The sequence below is a fragment of the Amia ocellicauda genome, chromosome 3 (assembly GCF_036373705.1).
Source record: "Amia ocellicauda isolate fAmiCal2 chromosome 3, fAmiCal2.hap1, whole genome shotgun sequence".
NCBI lineage: Eukaryota > Metazoa > Chordata > Actinopteri > Amiiformes > Amiidae > Amia > Amia ocellicauda.
The window spans coordinates 5275586-5297786 of NC_089852.1; the positions used below are offsets into that span (position 1 = coordinate 5275586).

General features: G+C 36.1%; 2 protein-coding genes across 2 annotated transcripts in view; one reads left to right on the forward strand and one right to left on the reverse strand.

Moving 5' to 3' along the window:
• The window catches only part of cenpp (centromere protein P), an 89561-nt gene that overhangs the window by 2531 nt on the left and 64829 nt on the right, over positions 1 to 22201 (forward strand). The window contains exons 4-6 of the mRNA XM_066697862.1: positions 198 to 286; positions 861 to 949; positions 3976 to 4072. Coding sequence (XP_066553959.1) covers positions 198 to 286; positions 861 to 949; positions 3976 to 4072 — 275 coding nt within the window. The remainder of the gene's footprint in view (positions 1 to 197; positions 287 to 860; positions 950 to 3975; positions 4073 to 22201) is intronic.
• On the reverse strand, positions 7390 to 12898 carry ogna (osteoglycin, paralog a). Its single transcript, XM_066697860.1, has 6 exons — positions 12607 to 12898; positions 10201 to 10300; positions 9563 to 9727; positions 8963 to 9165; positions 8566 to 8661; positions 7390 to 8459 (listed from the first exon to the last, which is right to left on the reverse strand). Exons 1-6 carry the CDS (start codon positions 12775 to 12777, stop codon positions 8289 to 8291), a joined length of 906 nt encoding a protein of 301 aa, XP_066553957.1. The 5' UTR covers positions 12778 to 12898; the 3' UTR covers positions 7390 to 8288.

The following is a 22201-nucleotide window of genomic DNA, read 5'->3' on the forward strand; positions in this document are numbered from 1 at the left end:
TGTAAGACAATATTGTAATTTGTTATTTATCTAGTATTGTTGTCTACATTTTATTCAGTGTGTATATATCACTGACCTGTCTTCAGTCCATTTCAATGAAATTAAATCAGTTTTGGGAATATGGAAATTCAGTATGGTGTTGCATATCTGTGTGTTCAAATGTCATATTGCTTGATCGTTCTTTACTTCCTTTTTAGGTGAGAACAAAATGACTCAGCAGTACAGGATTTCTGGTCATTGCCATTTCTTGGCTTTTCAGATTGAATTTGAGCTCACAGAAGTTGAGGTAGGAAATGCCTGTTTTTGTATTTTGAACTGCAAGCGATTTACTTTCTTTCACAGATTTCAGTTTCAAAATAATTGCTTGTGTAATATGTGATGACAAACACCCATATTAGACCTATTAAGATTATTAACAACAAACTGTTACATGTACCAGTAATCTTAATTTCAGTGTTCAGAGATCCGTTCAGGAATCCTAGCAGTTACAATCTGCGTGTCAAACTGGACTTGTAGGCATGTGGTCCATTTCCTTCTAATGCTGCTTCTGAGGCACCTGAAAATATAATTTACATGACTGAACAGCAGGGGGCAGCAGCAGCCTACATGCCTATCTGCATGACCCAAAAACCCTTCATTGCCTTGGCGCTCCACGCGTGTGTGTTTATAATCTTAAATGTCTAGAATTTCCAGGCCTAGGGAAACTGCTCGGAGAAAACCAGCATCTGTCGTCCAGCTTTATGTAGATTCAGAAATGGCTTTAAATTATTTTCCTTTAGAAAATGTGTGTGTATATATGTTTTTTTTATTCAACTTTTTTATAGATGTTTTCTTAACATATATTTTGTGTTTTCAATTAGGAGGAGGGCATTGTCAGTAAAAGCGTGACTGACCTCAACATTGTTGTGGATGGCAGTGAGTTTACAAATATAAGCACTTTTGTTTCCAGGTATGGGTGATTTTCATTGAACAAATACTTGATTGGGGGAAATTATCATTAGATCATTTAGCAAAACCCCAAATTAGGCACTTAAACCTTGCTTATTGGCATCTTATTATGTCATGTTATTGTGTATTGTGGTTTAGGATTGTTTATTGCTGCTCATTTGTAAGAATAAGCATTCCAGACGAGCACCGTGCATTTGGTGTTTTTGAGTGTATACGTGGCTTTAAGTAAAATTGTTAAGGTTTGCTAATGTATAATAAATGCAGTTTTGAGATTATTAATAAGCAAAGAATACCAACTTTATTTTGTACCCTCAATGTATTTGTTTTTTAGAGACACATTTTTACACTTACAATGTTCTTTACTTGCACGGAACACCATTCAACACCACGTTTCATAGTTGTGGTTCTGGTCAATTTCTAAATCTTATATTTCTTTAAAAAGACTTGGACACTGTCAACAACTGGGAATTAACATAAAAAGCCATGCATCTGGCCTGTCTGGTGCTAAGGGAACCTCATTCCCATGTTTTGTTTTTTTTTTTCTCTCCATTTGTGAAAGAAAAGCTACTTCCTGTTCCAGAAATTCCTTCTGACGACCGTATAATGAAAACTATTGTTTTCATGCCATACAGACTTGCCTGTCTGTTTGGTTCATTTTTTAAATACTCATTGAGTAAACTATAGCAAGAATATTATCTCTTGTCAGTAATTGGTCTTCATAACTATGGATCTGAATGTTTAAGGTTTTTTATACAGAGCATATGGACACATCAGTTATATATGGATGGACTATGCTTTATGTAGTTCAGTTATATGTATCATTATGGTAAGTGCTAATGCACAAGGGCCCTCTGATTAGTTGTGTACAAAATGTCAAAGCTGTGTCAGATACACTAGTTACACTAGTATATATGTAAATTAATTTGTGTTCAACTGTACTGAAGCCTCTATAAAACTGAGCATTTGTCACAGTTGTTAAAATATATCTCAATATTTGCAAAGCAAGTAAAAACATTTGTGCATCACTGTCGGTAAGTGTAATGCCGTTTGCTTTTTGCTAAATCTATTTTCTTTTGAGAAATATGTCCACAGATATGTCTTGTAATACCACCTTTCACCACTAAGGCTTGGATTAAACCAAAAAGCTCAATTGCTGTGCCAATTGCAAATTCCAAGCACAGTACTAGATGGTGGTTTTCCATCTGGTGGAAGAAAGAGTCCTTTAACAAACAAAATGCCTCGTCAAGTATTGTTTCTACTTCACAACTGGCAGAAGGGTCAAGATTCAGATTTCTTTAGGTCTAGGTCAAGGATTTTATTCCTTTTAACATTGCTTTAATAATAATAGTTAGCATTCTGATTGTTAGTTTCATGTAGCCTCATTTAATTATACTAGACTATATTCGTAGTTATTCTTCAAACATGTTTGTATGAAGAAAAAAAACTATAGTATAACAACAGATGCAAGATGGGAAATAATAAAAAACGATAGAAATACCGAAGATCAGACAGTGGAAAGACTTACAACTGTACCCTTTAAAGGCCTGCTTTTCAAATCACCAGAGCATTTGAGGAAAGGAACCGAATTCCACTTTTTATGTAACTCGCTGATCCTGTATCCCATCTGGATTATATTGTGTGGTTTGAGTCTTTGTCCTGGCACACAACAGAAGGAAAGTTACTGGAGATAATGATTCTTACACAAGCCGTAATAGTCATTGTGTGTTTTTCTACAAGTGTATGTTTTTATATTCACAATAGAGCTAATGCCTTTAAAGGCAATATTGGTAATGACTGGTTGGTCGGGGAACCTTGAGATGTCTTTAATGCAAACTCCTTCCTGTATTAAAACAAATTACCCAGTTTTACCTTTTTTTTTTTTTGTATGTTTTTCTGGGAATTCATAATATTCCCCAAGTGATATTACGCTTTCAACAAATGTATCATCCCTTATCACTGTACTGAAGTCATATTTTTTGTAAAACTAATTGCCTCTCCACTCCTCAACATTTTTACCGATGGATAATACATATTATATAATTCTAAAAAATGCCTGGGTTTATTACCATAACCATACCCAATAGCAGGAGAACTACAAGTTATAATTGATAAAGAAGCCAATCTTTATGCAGGCAAGGCAATAATGGACTTTCATTAATGTGTGTGTGTAGAAGGATGTTATATATTTAGGATCGAGAGCCACATGTTTTATATAATGGAGATGTAATAACAAGGATTATGCTTATGAACAAAGGGACATGCATGTGAGCAAAGTACAGTTGGTTAGTTTGTCTTGAGATTGTTACAAGCTGTAAGTCACCCTGCTAATTACTTGACTGATGAGACTTGTCTGCTCTTGTGACTTCCAGTGGAACTTCCCATTTTTTATGCTTTATACCATGTTAATTTGCAATTAAAGATTGATAGTATTGCAGTATATACATTTTCTACAGTGGGAATAGGACATCTTTAAGGATTGTTACATGGAGAACTTTCACTTGTCAACATGTGTTCCCGTTTCAGCTGTACAACTGTGTGACTTCTCTTAGAGGGCAAAAGTAATAGAATCCTGATTGCAACCATTATGTTTTTGCTTGATGTTACTCAGTCAAAACATTGTGTACACTGTTTGTATTTATACATTTAAACTGTACACATTTTCACAAGTAATGCATTGGCTCTCACAACTGATAGCTGACTTGACCCGTTAAAAATACATACATTGAACTGTATACAGTGAGGAGTTTATGAACCGTTTATGATCTCATTATCCTAAAATCTGTCACTGAATCATATAGTGGGGGTTTGTTTTTGTTTGATCAGCAATAAACGTTTGCTTGGTAGATGCATTACAGCTGATTTAAAATGGGTTCACAATTAACAAAAGACACTTCTTTCAATCCCAATGTAAAGAAAAACGACAGCACAATTTTACAGCCTTTCATTTCTGCTTAATTTCATTTAGATTTGTGACTGTGGTAAATAAATATAATGATACACATTACAGATTGTTATTTTCCCCTTCAGAGCGGAGGATACCAAGAGCCTTTTGCTTTTCCTGCGGACTCTGAAAAGCTTTTCAGATTGGTGTGAGCACAGAAGAAGGACATTCTTATACTTCAAGGTAAGATAGGATTTACGTTGAAATTTAATTAGAAATATGTTTTAATATAATGGCAACAAAAAAGTTGTAGTGTTTTTCACATCGAGAAGTTGTGTGTTTGTCCCCCAGGTGTTATAGAATTAAAGGCCCTGCTGTTGATTTGACTTTTGATGTTCAAACAGCACGGCGTTAACTGCACACATGTTGTTCACACATTATTGTACAAGATGTGAGGGAAGCACAGTACAGAAACCTGAAAACATGTGGCTATTTGTGAGCTGTAAGTCAGACTGACAGACTGAGCTTGCCTTGATTTTGGTTTAACTATCTGTGCTGAAATATTTTGTTTTATAATTTAAGAGTGCTGGGCAGAAGTGTGGAAAACTTTCACATCAAAGGTGCATTTTCAAAAGCAAATGCGCTCTCCAAATTGTGTATTATAGGTTTTTTATATGTGAGTTTTTACAACGGTTATTTAAAGGTCTTATGAGTAACTAATGAGAGAAATTGAACACTTAGAGAGTGTAATAATAATACATATCCAGGGAGGTGTCATTCACATAATGGTCCAGCACAACTACCTCAGAACCAGAGAAACCCACAAATTAAATACTGATGGGATTGACGTCACATTCATTTATGCTCGGATAACACTGTGAAATCGTCCTCATCATTTCAGTTGATTACTAGTTATTCTAGTATTTGGGTAACATTAGACGTTTTACATGAAAAGTCTGAATTCAGAGTCTGGGTAGAACAGAATTACCAGAAAGGAGGAGAATATACAATTCATTTTAAGTTTGGGTACTTTTTTTTGGCGGGGGGGGGCGGAAATAAATAGATGACTTAATGGAGCCAAACACTTTTTTAAGCTCTGGACTGACCACTTGAGGAAAGTAGTAATAAATCACTTTGGCAGTTAAATAACAGAAACTCCATTTGTAAGTCATGTAGGGTGTCGACCAAATTGTGAATCATGTGGCTCATCTGGTACTTCAGTCTAGACTGAGATTTGTGGGGCCTTGGCTGTCCATCCCTGTGTTGCATAATTTATTTACGTCTGTCATATTTCTTCAGTAGTGTTTATTGGACGATGTTATGAATGTGCCTTGTATTCATCTTTGTTTTCCACTGTGTCACATATGTCGCAATCTGAAAGTATGTGCTTAATCATATATGGAAAAGAAAATAGTCTGTTTTTAATTATAGTCATTTTTTTGGTATAAAAAAAATAATAATCTTTGACTTCGGATACAATTTTGCACTCCATTATAATAATTAAGCCTTAATATGTTTAATATGTAATATTTTAATTGAGTGAAATTTCATTTGTCCTCTTAATGATACATTTGTTTTTAACCTTACAGCGAATTATTCAGGAGTTTACATACACGTACCTTTATTTTACACTAAGCTGTCAAATATAACATTTATTTATGAAGAAAAATTTAGAACATTTTAATGTAGTAATTCTATAGTTACTCGTAATAATTCAGTATTTATATAACCATAGTGCTTCCAGTAAATGCAGAATCTGTCAAACATGTCATGCTAGCTAAAAACCATTAAAGGAGCACTGACATATTTAAAATTTGTAGAAAAACTTGATAATAAGATCAAACAAATAGTGCCAAGTCTAATAAAAAAAAGCTTGTGCAACAGCATCAAGTACATGGAATCAAGATTTGAGTTATTTTTCTGTTGGCATGCTGTAAAACACATTTTAAATTCAAAACCTTGTTTAAGGTTTTATTGAAGACTATATTGGGCAATAATACACATGATAATTATTTTTTTCTTTGTTTCATTGAATGTCATTCTATATAATGTATTGTAATGAACTAGGGGTTCCGGCCACAGCTGGGATGCAAACTCCGATATCCCATGCCACAATGCAGCGACCTTACCGCATCACTAAAAGGCCCAGGCTTCTAATAAACATACCCCAGAAACTAGAAATGCCTAGACTACCCAGCTAACACTTTTCCTTTGGGCAATGACCCCGACCACGAGGAGTCATTCATGTTCTCCATTTGAGGCACAATAACCTCACATATAGTAGGTCCTTCTCTGGAGCAATGCATATTTAAAGGAGAACTCCACTGAAAATCCACAATTTCTCAGATTATTCTATAAATAGACATGTATTCTGTGGAATTAGTTTTTCGTGTCCAGCTCATTCTATGTACCAGAAATCAGAGATCGAAAAATATGCCATGACGTTACCGGGGTGCAAATTCTGGAGCGGCTTTGCTGGAAGTCAACGGTGGAAGTCAGAAAAATCGTGAATATCATTAAAAAATAACATTTTATGCACATTTGATTGCCCCATCACCCTACTTTCCTGAAAGATCCATCGGTTTGTAGTCGTTTTTTTGTTTTTTTCCCCACTCTTTGGAGAATGCACTTGCACAGTTTGCACTCCGCTGGAGCTGACACGGCAGTCCCCCGAATACAATAATCATGTCAAATTCTGGCAGTTCTGGGTGGTGAGAAAAACTTTTTAAGACTACAAACCGATGGATCTTTCGGAATAGCGTGATGGGAATATGTTTCTACTTATAGAATAACCTGAGAAAATATGGATTTTTGGTGGAGTTCCCCTTTAAGCATTTTACATGCGTATACATACTGCATATTTTGTTACTTAAACATTGTATATCGATTTTGCCATTTGTGAATATGTTTGCTCTTAAATGTGTTTATATATGTACGTTGTGGAGTCGACAAATTCCTGTTGCCATAACCTCATTTTGTTCAGCGTTTACTTTATTGCAATGTTGCCACCATGTCCCTATAACATTGTAAAGAGTAGTAGGGATTTATTTTACTTAATTTCCTTAACTGGTTAATTTTTTAAATTTAGCTTTTTGTTTTAACGGTTACATTTCAGTTCTAATTATATATAATAACTTTCAAAAATTTAGAATGATTTGATATCAGTTTTATTCCACATTTCACTAAAACTGGTACAATCTCTGGCTTAAAAAAAGTTATAGGTATGTTGTCATAAATGAACAGATTAATCCTACAGTCATATTCAGAGGAGAAATGTGTGTCCATATTCATTTTCTGGCATTATGTTACTTTCATAATATGTGTAGAAAACTGGCTTAATGACAAAATAGTAACATATTCCATCGAAGGATTGCAATGAAAAATCGAGAATCAATCTGCAAATGCAATGTGGAAACAATTCCATTATTTACTTGGATTAAGTGCTGAAACTAGGGGCCAACTTGGCCTTGATGAAGGAATAAGATTTAACCCAGTTTTTCCCATTCTGCTTGTGTAATAAACCCTCCCAGACACTGTTTTTCTGCAAAAATGTTCAAAGGTGAGATAATCTATAGGTTTAATTTTCCATTTCTTATGACATAGAGCAAAATGTAATTGTCAGCGTCATTAACATCATAGCTGTCTACAGTAACTATTGGTCAAAAATGTAGCCCACATTTACAGTGATTTCACAACAGGGAGGCACTTAAAATTGCAAAAAACCAAGGCTCAAAATAATACTTTTTACTTTTGTAATTAATGAAGAAAATTAGATATGTCACATTCACTTTATACAACATACTTTTCTCAGTTTTCCTTTTTAATTATAGAAAATTAGCAATTTTGTGTTCACGTACAGTACGGATTACAGAATCTTAGCATATTCTAATAAAAAAGATGAGCTATTACAAAATATCATGTTACTGTACATCAAATAACAACTTGATTTAATTGTGAACCCTAAAAAGATCTATTAAATGTAAAAAATTAAGCCAGTTCACAGGATACACACAACACTTAATATCAGCTTAAAGTTTCCCTCAGGGACCATGCACCGATGAAGAACTGTAATTATTAATCAGCAAAGAGGAAGATGGATATATTTACATGTGATCCAAAGTTATCAAACAATATTTGTATGCCTACATCGAAGTGTGTGGTGTGGAATTGAGCATTTATTTGCTTTTGAAGTCTGTGGAGTTCAAGAGTATTCTAGCAAAAAGCAAAGTTGGCATACATCAGAAAGACACAATGCCGGTTCTAACGCAGGCTAACATTGGTGACTAGTTTTGATGCTTGCTTGCTTGCCTGTGAAAACACTGAATAAGCAGTCGCACAGATTGCACAGAGCGGCGTTTATATCAGGAATGACTTTCTCTTTGTTGGTCTGTACAGCACGATGCGCTGGAGAAATCTACTTGCTTGTAAATCCTTCGCTTCTCCGCTCTACAGAGCCAATTCAGTAGTATCGTCCGATAGGAAGTGACTTCAGGCAAGTGAAACTGTTGGGATACTGGGCTAAGATCACTGGGTTGCCATCCAGTCGAATCTGATCCATGTTGGCACGAATGTAGCGGGTGTTGTTGCCTTTGCAGAAGGTTTCGTCTGTGATTGTAGTGATGTTATTGTTCTGTGTGAGAAGGTAACAGGAAGGTTAGTTGGTACTTCTATAACGCATCAAAGCTGCGATATCAGAGGATGCACTGGTATCTAAACGAAAGAGAAGAGAGACTAACATGTAGATGAAGAATACGCAGGCTCTCCGGAAGCTGAGGTGGAACGGCCTCCAGTTCATTGTTGGCGAGGTAGAGGTACGACAGGTTGATGAGTTTCTGTAAGGAAAGACACAATACCTCAGACTGAACATCAGGACTGGTTACTTCTTTCATTAGACAGGAGGTTTTGAAGTCCTTGCTTGGGTGCTTATGATTCTGTGCACTGTTTGTGTTGGCTGTTTTTAAGTGTTGTGTACTTGGATAATATAGAGATGGTGTTTAGATAACTGGTGTAAAAGATGCAAGATATCTATCGAACTCTACCATTCATGTCAAATGTCCATTCTGATTGTACTCGTGGTAGTTGATTATTGGTAATGATTATTTATTGGAGAACAAAAAGAGATCTTCAAAATACCTTGAAAGCATTAGCTTTTACACCCCTGGTTCTGAGCCGGTTGAAGTTTGCATTAAATGTGGTAAGCTTTGCTGGGAGCGCAGGAAGCTTGACCAGTTTGTTTTCAGCAAGTGAAAGCTCTTCAAGAAGGACAAGCTTTGAGAAGGAACCATCTTCAATTTCACTAATGGCGTTCCCAGTCAGGTCAATTCTTCTCAGAGTGGCTGCAATACAAATATATGTTAATGATAGTTTTATTAAATGATTGTACATGTTTAATGTTTCTGTGCCTGTGGACATAGTAATGGCAGTGCTACATACACTGATCACACTCATTTATCACTTATCTCATTGATACCACTTTAAAGAACTGACACATAGGTAGTTATCATAAAACCATAATCCTTACACGTGTAATCGGAGGCAATAAAGAGTAGCATATTACAGATTTGACAAATCCCACACAATTTGAACAGTTTCAACACGGTATAAAATAATGCACATCAAATTTAATGTATACTGTACACATCTCCAAAACTAATACATCATATAGAAATATTGTTGAAATACAAATATGGACATTGTCAAGACATGCAAATTAAGTTCAAAACTACTACTTACGGAAATTAGAAAAATCTTTCACACTTATCTTTGCTATTTTGTTGTAGCGGGCATAAAGGTACGCAGTCTCCTTTGGTAAAGTTGGAACAGCTGTAATTACGGGTAAAACTTCTTCACAGTAGACTGAGCCACTCAGACAGACACACAGGAGGCAAGTTGGAAGCTCTAAAACAACAAGAGATTCTGTAAATTAAAAAACCAAGCAAGTAACAGTTCAGGTCTGCCAGTGTAATGGTCTTTAAATGTAAGCCACATACACAGATCAACATTATACTTATTGTATGGCACTTATCATTCATGGTATTGATCTGCACATTCATAACAGTGAATATAACTTAATAGGTTATAAGATGATACTGGAAATATGTAAAAAAAAATAATAATAATAAAAATAAAAATCTGAAAAGCAACGTCTGCTGCTCATCCTGGAGGGGGTTGATTAGTGGTTTTGATTAAGTGCATTAACGGGGATTTAGACTGGTATTTATAAGCCTGTCATTCTAGGATCCTAAATACACAGTATATTTCCATATACAGTGCAGTTATTGTTTTTCTAAAATGTTTAGGTCTGTACTCTTATGTCTTTAGTAATGGCTGATAAATGATTCACGGCTGACTTTGAGTGAATTCTTAGTTACCAGCATCCCCTTCTGGACCAGGAGCTGGAGTTGCGCCATAGTCGCCAAGATCTGTGTCTGGGGGGGGGGTGTCATCGTCTGGAAAGGTCTTCAGTACCTTCTGCAGATTAAATATTGATCATAGTTGCAAATTAAACAATAGTCCGCCATCTCTACGAAATAATCTACTATTTCAGTAATTTAAAGAACATCATGTGCATCCCCATGTCTCTTGTGAGGTGAAAAGTGTAAAATCAGCAAGAACATATCACTCCTGCAAACATCTGAAGGTTGATGTTAGGATTTTTAAGAGGACCCGAAGAAGATCTTGAATTTTGAAGTTTGAACTTCGGATGTTGCTGTGGGTTAGAAAAAGTAAAGTGATAAAATGTATGAACCATGTGGCTAAGCTTTAACAAGCAGTTAACACATTATTGAGTTTTAAAGTAATGAATTAGGTGGAAAGCACGATCTAATCATGTCATTTTTTTTTTTTCCCTCCCCCTAACATTACTATTCAAGAAGTTACAAATTGCATAATCCAGAACACTGCTGCTTCCTGATTGGCCAGGCCACAACAGAGCCGTCACGCCCTGCATATCCGTGATGTATAATGCTGTGAAGTGGGGCTTTTCCTTCCATACAAATATTGGCCTCTTTGGACAAGTGGTCATTTGTGTAAACATGCAAAAGTGCCCCTTTGAGACTCTTGACATACTGGGCAGATGTTTCAGTTCCTTGGCTGAGCACCAAATGTTATAATCCATTGTCTTAAGTCATGTGGAGGCAAATCCACCTTGCCCAGTCCTCTCGTGCGCGAATGCAATTTGATACATCTGGTCCCAATCCTTGAAAAGCATGCTTTAAAACAATTGCTTCTCAGGACTCCCTTGCATTGCCACTCAGGAGGGACTGAGCTACAGTCCCACCTCCCCAGTGTTATTGACATTGTCCACACAATGTCTTGCCACTTTGTTTCCTTGCGTAAGGCAAACAACAGGATCACAAGCGATTAATCTCCGTCATTTTTGTGTTGCTCCGTACAATTCCATAGTTAAGAGCTTGTCTTTCCACATATGTGTAGTGTCTCCATACGTTTAGTATACTTGTATATGGTAAAGGTGCCACGTAAACAGTCTCTGTATGTGCCTTGCTGATGGAATCCAACCAACCTTCCCAAACCAGTGGCTCTTGGTTTGTTTTTTTTCTGGGTCCCAGCCATACTGAGTTGTTAATCTTGACTTATAAACTCTCACATTTCACAAAATGTATATAAGGGTCTTAGGGGTGCGAAGAAGCTAGTCATGACCTGCATCAGTAGTCCAGCATGACCATCACTCTACCGGCTCCCATTGGAGACCATGTGTACACGCCCTGGATTGATATCAGTCTTCAGTAGATCAGCAGTGCTCACTAATGAAGTTAGCCAGGTGGACAGAGGATTGGGCTCGGAGGTGAGATAAGAGGACATTCATCTTTCTTCAGACCTCTTCAGTCACTTGTGGGTGGAACTGGGAATGTGACGTTGGAACTGGCTGTAACCAGATATGTGAAAAATGAGACGAGTACAATTGGTTCCATATACAGGTTTGGAATTGTTTTTTCCTGGACTCCCTTTTCCAGACCTCTTTGAAACAGGATAAAAATGCTGAATTTGATTAAACATTGTTCATGTTTTTCTTATTAAACATTTATTTGCAAGACATGTAACCCACTATTTTTGTTTTTTTGTTGATTTTTAAATCATAATTGGACAAATACAACTAAACCTTTACATAAGATGACAAAGAAAAAATGCATATATTCAATTAAGTACAGTTTACAGGTTTAAAACATTTAATTAACATTTAATGCACATTCATATATTATACTGTATCAATAGTAAATTTACTACATTTGACACGCTTCTATGAAGACAAAAAGACAAGTTTCATTTCTTAAATTTGCAGTGACTTTTATGGAGCAAAACTAGCTGCAGTCACTTGTCTGAAGCACTGAAGCATCATTCATGGCACTTAATGTGTAGAAGCGGCTTTTTCAACAGAACCTGACCCTGTACACATCCCTGACCACAATTTCCTATTGTGGTTCAACTCCTTCCATTATATACTTTGGTAAAGCTAAAAAAGTTCTAGCTGATTATTTTAATCTAGGTGATTAAAGAAACACTTGCATTTTCTTAATGCAATATTTTGAATGTTAATAACATTGTTTTAAATGTAGTTAATGATGGTCTCGGACTAAAAAAATGAAACACAAATAGAGCTGAATCAATCAATATTATTTAATGAATCCATAACCATAATTGTAAATCAACACAAGAGACAGAGGTATCCTGTAGAACTAGAACATGCAAAAAAATGTTACATTTTAAGTTACAGAAAATATTTAGCATTAGATGAAAGTGTACAAAAATAAAAACAGTACCTTTGGCTTCTTCGCTTCCATGAAGACTTCATCGTTCAGTAGTATATCCTGCTTATTGGCAATTGCAGGCTGCTGCATGTAGTATGAGCCCCAGTTAAATTCTGCAACTGTTGCTGAGAGTATCCAAGATACAAGTATAAAGGAAAAAAATAAAGGTCTAAGTTTGATCATCTTGTCTGTGGGTACAAGGACATGCACAATGTTGTTAGTAATGCAGTTCAGGGTATGGTGGACTATTTTCTTAGTGCCTGGGAGTAAAATGTGATCTGTCAAATCAGTATTTAAAGCCTCCATGAATAGCTGCCAGGGGATTCTTAAGCATGAGTTTATGGAACAGTCTTTAACCCTGTGCATGCCACTGAGAAGAGAGTCATGTGCTTTGTGCAGAACTTTCTTGGAAAATAAAATCTGCACTTTGAAGTCTCTGATTTTAAGTTAAAAACAAAACCACAAAAGATGATCTCAAACATTCTGTTGCAGAATATCGGAGCATTGACTATTAAAATAATTTAGTGCAGTGGAATATTTCTGTCATTGTTGGTCATTTTAAGTTAAGGATGTTATTTCTGAATACTTTTAAGTAGTTTATTAACATTATTTCAGGGTTTGCTTCTTCAGTAAGTATTGGGCTCAATAGGAAAAACTATTTCTCTTAATTAAGTCTGTAAATAGTGCACATTAAACTTTTCAAGACTTTTAAGAGAATAAGCCCGGAGAGATGTATAGGCTAGTTGTAGAGCTGAAATAAAACTATTAAAACAGAAAAACAAAAACACACAGTGAATCAATTAAAGTTTGGCTGGGGGTTGTCACAGCCATACCAATATAGTTTGAGTATTATTGAGATTTAAGCTTTATTAACTGCATTTTATGTTGATATTTACTGTCTTTTCTGTAAAAATGTTTATTAGACCATTGTTACTGCATTTATTAACAGTAGTCCAGACAGTTTGTGGAATACATCTTTGTAAATTGTCTAGAGTAAGACTTTCCAGGCCTCAAGTTGTTATTGTTCTTTATTTGCCTTATAAAGTGTTCAGCGCTCTGCATATATTCTAATAATGTGCCCATGGATGCAACCAGCATGAAGCTTACATTGCAAGTCCCTAACACTATTATGTAGACAGTCCTATGCTGAAATCTAAAGTTTTTATTTTATTTTATTTTTATTAAGTAATTATGTCCTGGCATGCAGTTAATTTGTTTTCCAGAAGGGTCATATTGTAAAATATTATTAAACAATGCAATATTTAATTGGTACCCTGATACCAAAGTGTATTAAAACTCAATGCTTTTGCGGTGTTCCCAGATTTTAGATCACCTAATGTAAATTATCATCACATTTATCAGCCTTAGGTGAAACAGTATTTCTCAAGATGTAACTTTCTCTAACCTTAGTGCTCTTTGGTTTTAAGCAAGACCGGAAAATAGTTCATAATACACTATTAATTAAGTGGTCTACTAAGGTTGTTTATGACTTAATGTCAATGGTGTTCCTAATGTGACCAGTCCTTTATTTCTCTATTCTCAGCTCACTGAGTAAACCACAAACAGCAAGCATTGCTAGAAAATACATTGAATCTCAGCTACTGTCTGTTCAGCTTTCCTGGTTACGACATCCTTCCTGTTCCGTACATGCATTAAATTTGAATGTCTTCCCATGCCATGAAAGCCTGCATGTTATCAGAATTTCAATCAGGGATCTTGCTGTAATGATTCTTCTTGCACTCCCTGGCTTTCATAAAGGTTGTTCTACATTTAAAGTGTTTGATGACCATAAAATGCAAAGGAATGTAAAACCATTCTGTTCTCATGAGTAGTATTCCTCTCACTCATCACATATTTTCATCTGCATGTATACACATGTATGTATTACATTATGCATATAATTATATCTAGATACAATGAGATGCGTGTCTTGCATGGTTTTCTGTGCTTCTCTTTCCTCTTTAAGACTCTTCTGAAAGGCTTGTATAGTAGGCCTGCTTCATCACAAACCACCCATTGTTGTGCCATTGGGAATGCACAATGCACTGCAGCAGACTTATGTATGTGTAACTTAATAAAGCTTTTGTTGTTGTTTTTTATACAAGTGATTCAAGTTGTGGAGTTGTATTTTTAACTGTTGACAGTTTGTCTTCCTGTGGTAGACTGATATTTGATTGATTTAAAATGTATCACAGAAGGCGTTGAACAAACATGGTTTTAGAATACTGTCCTCTATGTTGATCATGTTCGACATAAAGGTTTGCATTTTTGTGATTTTACAGGATTACTGTTTTTTAAAAAGTAAATAAAGCAAACCACAACAAAAACACACGTAAATTTGTTTTTATATTTTATCTCGCACAGTCAAGGTAAGTAATAATTTAGTTAGAAATGATGATGCAAGGATTCTGCAATGTTGCAAAGCAGAGGATAATGTCATAATTTTTGAGAAGTATCATGAAAATGTCCTCTCACAGGAACACTGGTGAGGTTTTCGTTCTCTGCAGTTGCATCTTTTAATTCTGAGTTGGCTGTCTAGGGTTAACAGAAAGATAACAAAACCTATTTTTGTGGTTTTGTTTGTTTTTACATTTTCTTGTAAAAAAAAAAAAAACAAAACGATGTGAACAATTCACTGGATGTGAAAACATAGATTTGTTTCTCCTTAGAAAACAAGATATGGAACTAGTAAAGTACTCCTAACTTGTTTTCCACAGCAGAATGAAAGTGATAAACACTACATGAATCCAGTTTAATAGAGCAACTGGAACAATAAAGGAGCCCTTCTAGACTTGTTGTTCAAAACACTTAATAGCCACACATGAATGCACGTGACGGTAAAAGGGCCCCTTCCTGCACCCCAGAAAAGGGGCCCTTCATTCGATGAATGGAAGCAAGTGGACTGAAACCGTGTAAGTAATATTACAGGTGTGCTAGCAATTATAAGTGCTTGTAAAAATGTACTATGCTGGGCAAATAGCCAGTTCTTGGAAAAGGTTTTTACTGTGCTAATTTGATGCAGTTCTTTTTCGGAGTCGGTGTGGCATTCACATGCATGAATCTATGAAGCTATGAACTATATATACAGTGTGTGTGTGTGTGTGTGGAATGATAATAAAATACTATCTGACAACCTAAATGTTTTTTCATTTCCCAACTACATGTTTAACATGATGTATTTGATTGGTAGCTTTATCTATTAATATTACAGTGTGGAAGGTTTGACTCTTGTTATGTTTGATTAGTTTACCAAAGATGACTGCATATAGCCTCGACATGGAGCAGAAAACCTGTATGCTTTGATCCTATGTATTTATTAGAACTTTCCTCCTTTTTTTTCGTCGGAACACCTGGAAGGCTGCAGTTGAAAGAGTATTTATTGATGGATTATTGAATAAGTGGTGCAGAAAGCTTTCCGTATATCTTCTGACAGGCTAACTTGTTTTTCACAGCTGTGTATCGCCTTACCAGATCCCTCTTTGTGTGGCTTTACAGTGTCTATAACTTTTAAAGCATTATATCATGTTGCAAGTCAGTGGGGGTGACTCTCTGTGGTCCTCATTAAAGCGATTGCCGCTACTTAAGAAACCAGTACAGTGTTTCTTTCTCAGAAGTGAACACCATATCAAAGTTCAAATTCAGCATTTCACAGCTTTAAGGGTTTATACTTTTCTTTTAATATGGTTTGAAGTATCACCCTTTCTGACGTACCTAACCTTTTACTGGTTATGAAAACAGGCTTGTCTCTACCAGTACGATCTTCCATGTAGAGACGGTTGGATTCTGAGTTATGTGTTTGCTGACTGCCTGACCAGGTTTCCCTAATGGCTGAGGCCCAAAATTACTACTGGGTTTGGGTGAGCATACAGTTGAACAGGGTTTCCTTGGTTTGTCACACATCGACAACTCCTGCAACTTGCCAGACCCTGTGAACCAGCAGTGTCAGAGAGTGCTTTGGATACACATGTGGAAAAAAGGCAAAAGACCTGACAATGCATATTTTAGAGGACTTGTACAGGTTGTCTGTTTCTCTCTCCCATCCTAGTACAAGGATTGTTAGTGAGCAGAGTTGATTCAAATGAAAAATAATCAGCGATTCCAGATGTTTTACCAAAAATGTAAATGCTTGAATGACACCACAAATTGTGCATGCAGTTTATTCAGTTTAACCTAGATCCACAAATAAGTGATCATGGGGGAGAATAGAATTACATCCATGTTTCGTTTCTTTATTTATTTGTCTGACACCTATATATTTTGTTTCGCTTTGGAGTATATTCGTTTTTTCTTATCCATAAAGACTGGTTGAAGAAATAATTTTGTACAGGAAGAGTTAAGATATTTCATAGAATGTCCCTTAAGGTATGTTGTTTAAAAAAATAAATAAAGGGAAAGTCGTTTGAAAAACAGATCCATAAATTTCTACATTGATATTCCCCTAAAGGATAAAACTGTATCCTTTTCTTTAATGTGCTTTTTAAAGAAAGCAAAGAGATTTTTTTTTGTTGACGTAGCTTGGGTAATGAAACTGACTTGTTTAAATGTAATCATGGAATTGAGCCATACGAATATACAAACATGACCTAATTGATTTATATGTAATATGCAGTTAGACCACCTAATATCAACGCGTCAGATAGCAGCAAAATGTTGATGGCAAGTGGCTGCTAACTTTCAATGTGGATACTTGGCTGAGCAGCTGGTGGTGTGTTAATCAGTACTGAAGAAAAGTGAACCATTTCTGTTAACCCTATGAGGGAAAATGGGATATATAAGGACTAACTTGCCTTGTCCAGGAATTCCTTAAGACGGGAGAAAGGGGGCAATCCCAGGGACAACAGACAGCTTTCTAAAACATAACTTGATGTCTGTTTTCTACATAAAGCAAACCCTTGTGTAATTGAATCAAATGATAAAAAAATAGATGGTAAGAGCAAACAGAGCTCAAGTCTTTGATTTCTTTATCCTCCAGCCCATAATAACACACCATTTACTTGGAGTGGCCTGGCGGATTGCAGTCCTTGGATTCAAATCTCATTACTAGAAAGCACTAGAAAGTTATAGCTAACCCATATTATGCATCTGAATATTTGCAGCCGTTTTTGCCCAAATAATTATATAGTTTTCATTTTTATAGAAGGTGAAGTTCATACCTTTTAAAACACAAAAACACCTGTTTCTCCAGTTTCCAACACAATAAAAGGCCTTGCAGTGTGTACTGCAGAGGCACGGTTTACTGCGCCCCCGAGGAGCAAAACAAACTGGTGATGACCATGAGTTGGATGGAGTTTCAAATTATATAAATTGGCCAACTTCACCTCCCAGCTGAGGCTGCAGTTCTCTTTGACTTGAATCTGCTGTTGTGCGGTGCAGCATGAAAAAAAACCCTTAGTGGGTCTGTTCTAGTATGAAGAGACTATTGATCATAAGCAGGTTTTGCAATTGTGAAAGATCCATGAAAGCACAGAAATGATGGATATTTAGGGCCCTATGAAATCTGTTTTGTTATTTAGAATGTTCTGCTTTTTGTGATTTTGGATATTTCGTTTTTTTAAACCACAGAATAGCAGCATTGTTTTTACTAAGCCCATTGCTAGGAATGACATTCCACTGACCTGATCTCCTCTGCGCACGCCACCGACTTCTGCAAATAACGAGGCCAACAAACTACAAATTGTGACTGCTGTTGAGAGTATGATGTAATTGTAAACGTGTGAGTTAAGGCTGGTTTGACATATCGCAAGCTATAAATTAAAACTTATTGGTTGTCGTTTTCACTCAAGCGGTAATGGAGCTACAGTAAGGAGTGTGAAGTGACCCGAGAGGAGGCCCTTTTTTACAGGGTGTGTATGGTGGCTGAAAGGTGCTAAAATATTTTTTTCATGCGTTCCCATGATATGCGTTTCTCAACAAAAGGCTGTGCAATTTCAATAAAATAAAGTGTGTGTGTGTATATATATATATATATATATATATACACACATATTGTGTTTGTTTACATTAACTTTTTTTTGTAATGTGTTTGAGTGTCTGATTCCGATTTGTCCCCTGAAGTCTGCGAATCTGTCAGTATTGCCCGCAATGCTCATTTCATAGGGCCCATGATATTGTTAAGTGTTTGTTGACATTATATAAATATCTATCTATACGGATGTTTTTAGGTAGATTAACCCATATCAACCTTTGTATTCATACCTTGTGATTGATATTTAAAATGTAAGTGCATGTATTTTAGTGTCAACTGGACACTAAGGCAACTGAAATTCTACATGGAAAAACTGAAGTCTACCTAATAAATAGGGAAATTAGTCTTACCATCAAGTTGTGAGAGAGGTTAGGATGGAAATGAAGATCAAATAAGTTCAAAGGATGTTTTTTGTAGGAATTGTAGATAAGGATTTTTTTTAGCAAAATAATCTTATACGTGTGAGCCAAAATAAGCAAAGGATTGCAGATATTTTTCCTGCTTACAAGAGCCAAGTTTTAAACAGAAGCAGGCATGTCTTCTTTGGTTCTTCCTGGAAATTCAAGCTTTGTGAAACTATTTAAAATGTTTGAACCAAGTCTTTTTCATATTAGTTAAGATTGGTGATTGGTTGCTATTCGTTTTCAAAAGAAAAGTTTCCATATTGCTCTAAATAAAAATATGTATATTAGTTTGAATCATTCCAAGACTGTTAGTTAATTTGATATGTCCAAAGATATAAAAATAAAACCTATCAGAAAAATGAACTAATGTAGCTGTAAGGTTATAATGAAATCCTGTGACCCCTCAACAATGACTTGAAAGGTGATACATGTATATTAACTAGGGATATAGGTGTAGTGGGGATGGAGACTGGGCTAACTCATTACCCAATGGGATGCCTCTCTTTCCAAGGTAGAGGAAAAGACTAGTTTGTTTGAATGATGATAACCCCAGTTTTAGTAATAATAATATGGGATTGATGTGAGCATTGATATCTGAGAGAGAAATATCTTTAATATAGTACCTTGGTGTCAATTACAGTTTTTCTTTAAGTAAAATATTTACATTTTAAATGGCGTGATGTGGCATTTGTAGTAGAGGTCTTCACATCATGTGATCAAAGATAAAACGCCACACTTTGTATTGCGCTTATATTTTGTAAGTCGCCCTGGATAAGGGTGTCTGCCAAGAAATAAAAATAATAAATAATAATAATAATAATTTCAAGCCCTGATTTTAATCATGAACCACAATTGTAACTGGTATTGTCACTGACTGTAGTACTGTGAGTATTGATGGTCGGTTAGTTCAGAAAGCCGTGTGAAATCCAAATAAAATCTCAACTTCACTGAGATCATTGTAGGTTTGATTGAAGTAAATTACACAATGACATATAAATCCTACACACTTCATTATGTGTTTTTCTTAAAATGTTGGCACTATTTTACTATTTATGTTTTTTGTTAATTGTCATCATATATGGAAGATATGTAAACATTTCAATTTGTGGCCCCAGGACATTCACATATGAATATATAAGCATTTCTTTTCAGTAGATTCCAAAAAATTCAAGCACTAGTTCTTAATGACATCACTAAAAAACATACCCAAGGATGACCGTTTGTTTACACGTGTAAAACATTACAGCAATTCAAAATGAAGCAGTATTTGTGGTTTTCAGGGGCCTCTTCTCTCGTATTATGTCAAGAAAAGTTTATACTGCATGTTTGACTGACTTCTGAATATGTCTGTAGGTTGTGAGTTATCAATCTAACTATGATATGAACATTTTTAACCATCTTTAAGTTGGACTGCAAGGAACTTGTTTTTAATAATTGAAATTTTTCATCAACAGCATAGCCCTTTTTAAAGCATTGAATATAACATGGCTGCAGTGAGCTTGACTTGTTTTAAAATGTGTTTGCATGCAGAGGAGCAATGTTAGCATACGTTTCAGGCAGTTAGCTCACTGCAGTGTAAAGGGTTAAGACCGCAGCTGAGAGGCAGATAAACTATTAATGTGAAGTCTTAACAATGAAAACAAAATGAAATGGTGTAGGCTTGACCATCCTTGGAGGTCATGGGGCAGGAAAGGGGGAGCTGTGTGCACTAAAAAGTCTTTCTCTGTGAATGACAACAGTGCATTTTCAGTGGAAAGATCTTAAGAAGTAAACTGTAAGGGTTAACAGAAGATCACGAGACTGCAGAAGGATATGAAAATCAGGATTGTGTGTAGGAGTGCTGCCAACATCCAACCTTGGATTGTGTACGTCGCGTGAAGTTGCAACGATCGAGTTACACTAAAAAACATAATCTAGATGGTGTGGGCTCACTTAGGGTTAACTCCGTCACTCCCCCTTTTTGGTGCCTTGAGGCGGACGTCGGCAGCTGGAGCTACACAGCTGACTGTTGGATTTACAGTACAGCACTGAGCTCCACTGCATCACGGTGAGCCTTCTTCAGCCCAGCGCCAGGCATCGTTTCCTGAAGCCGAAGCAGCAGAGGGACCTCCCCACAGAATGAGAAAATAAACTCTGTGGTGTATAAGGAACACATGCAGAATGATTGAAATTGAAGGCTGCAAACACTTCAAATAAATAATTGATCATTTTAATATTTCTTTCAACTCTGTTTTGTGTTTTCAAAGTTTGCAGACCAAAACAAACTAAATCTGATACTAGTAACCCAATATTAGTGCCACATGCAGTAACTTCCAACATATTCCTACCCTTAATGAAGTATAACTTGAAAGTATAACTTGCACCATGCACCCCTAGTATGTTTCAAGTACAAATAAACAGATACTTAAAGAATTGTCTGACTGTCAATATTGTGTGCCTCAATGGCATGTTTGTCAATGCACAATGGCTTTGAGAATACTGAGGATGCACCTTCTGTAGCCTTTTCATAGGTTCCTCATCTTCTCAGGGGGTGTATTCGATCACACCTCCATTCAGAACCCCCCCCCCAGCTCCTATGGGCTGCACAGCTTGTACTCGGCAGCTGTTGTTTCTTTCAGTTCTTTCCACACTTTTTTTTTTTTTTATTGGATTGGGGTCTGGAGATTGTGATGTCTAATCAAGAATGTGGAGTTTGTACTTCCTTAACTATTTGCTCATATAACACTGATGTGTTTTTGTAATTGTTATTGTGCTGTAAAGTCCATTTGCAACCAAGTTTGAGCTTATTGAAGGGGGTGGGGGGACTAACATATGCTGGTAGATTTTAAAATCCATCTGTTAATTTTAACAAGGGCACCAGGACTGCAGTGCTGGATGAAACGCAGCCCAAAGCAAAGCAGCTCTACTTCCCTTCTTCACAGTGAGATGTTCTTCTCGACATGGGCGTTCCTTTTTCTTGCCCATATTGCTGGTCTGTGTGTCAGAAGAAGAGGCTTGGGTTTGCCAGAAAACATCTGCATTACTCTCAAATGTATTGTGACCACACTTCCGATGTATGGTCGGATTAAAGCAAAATCAAGCTTTTTGGACATGCGGACCAGCGGTATATTTGGAGCAATAAAAGTGAAGCCTATGTTGAGAATAATGTCATACTCACAGTGAAACATGGCACCACAATCCACAAGCGTGAACCGCACTGCTTGAATACATGTGAACACTGTGTATTTACATATCTAGG

What these genes read in the sequence shown, in the direction of transcription:
- ogna (XM_066697860.1), bottom strand. Translation starts at nt 12,777, where the DNA reads ATGATCAAACTTAGACCTTTATTTTTTTCCTTTATACTTGTATCTTGG. An exon ending in TGGAAGCGAAGAAGCCAAAG is followed by an intron (nt 10,301 to 12,606) that starts GTACTGTTTTTA and finishes TTTAATCTGCAG; the next exon opens with AAGGTACTGAAGACCTTTCC. An exon ending in TGCGTATTCTTCATCTACAT is followed by an intron (nt 8,460 to 8,565) that starts GTTAGTCTCTCT and finishes CTTCTCACACAG; the next exon opens with AACAATAACATCACTACAAT.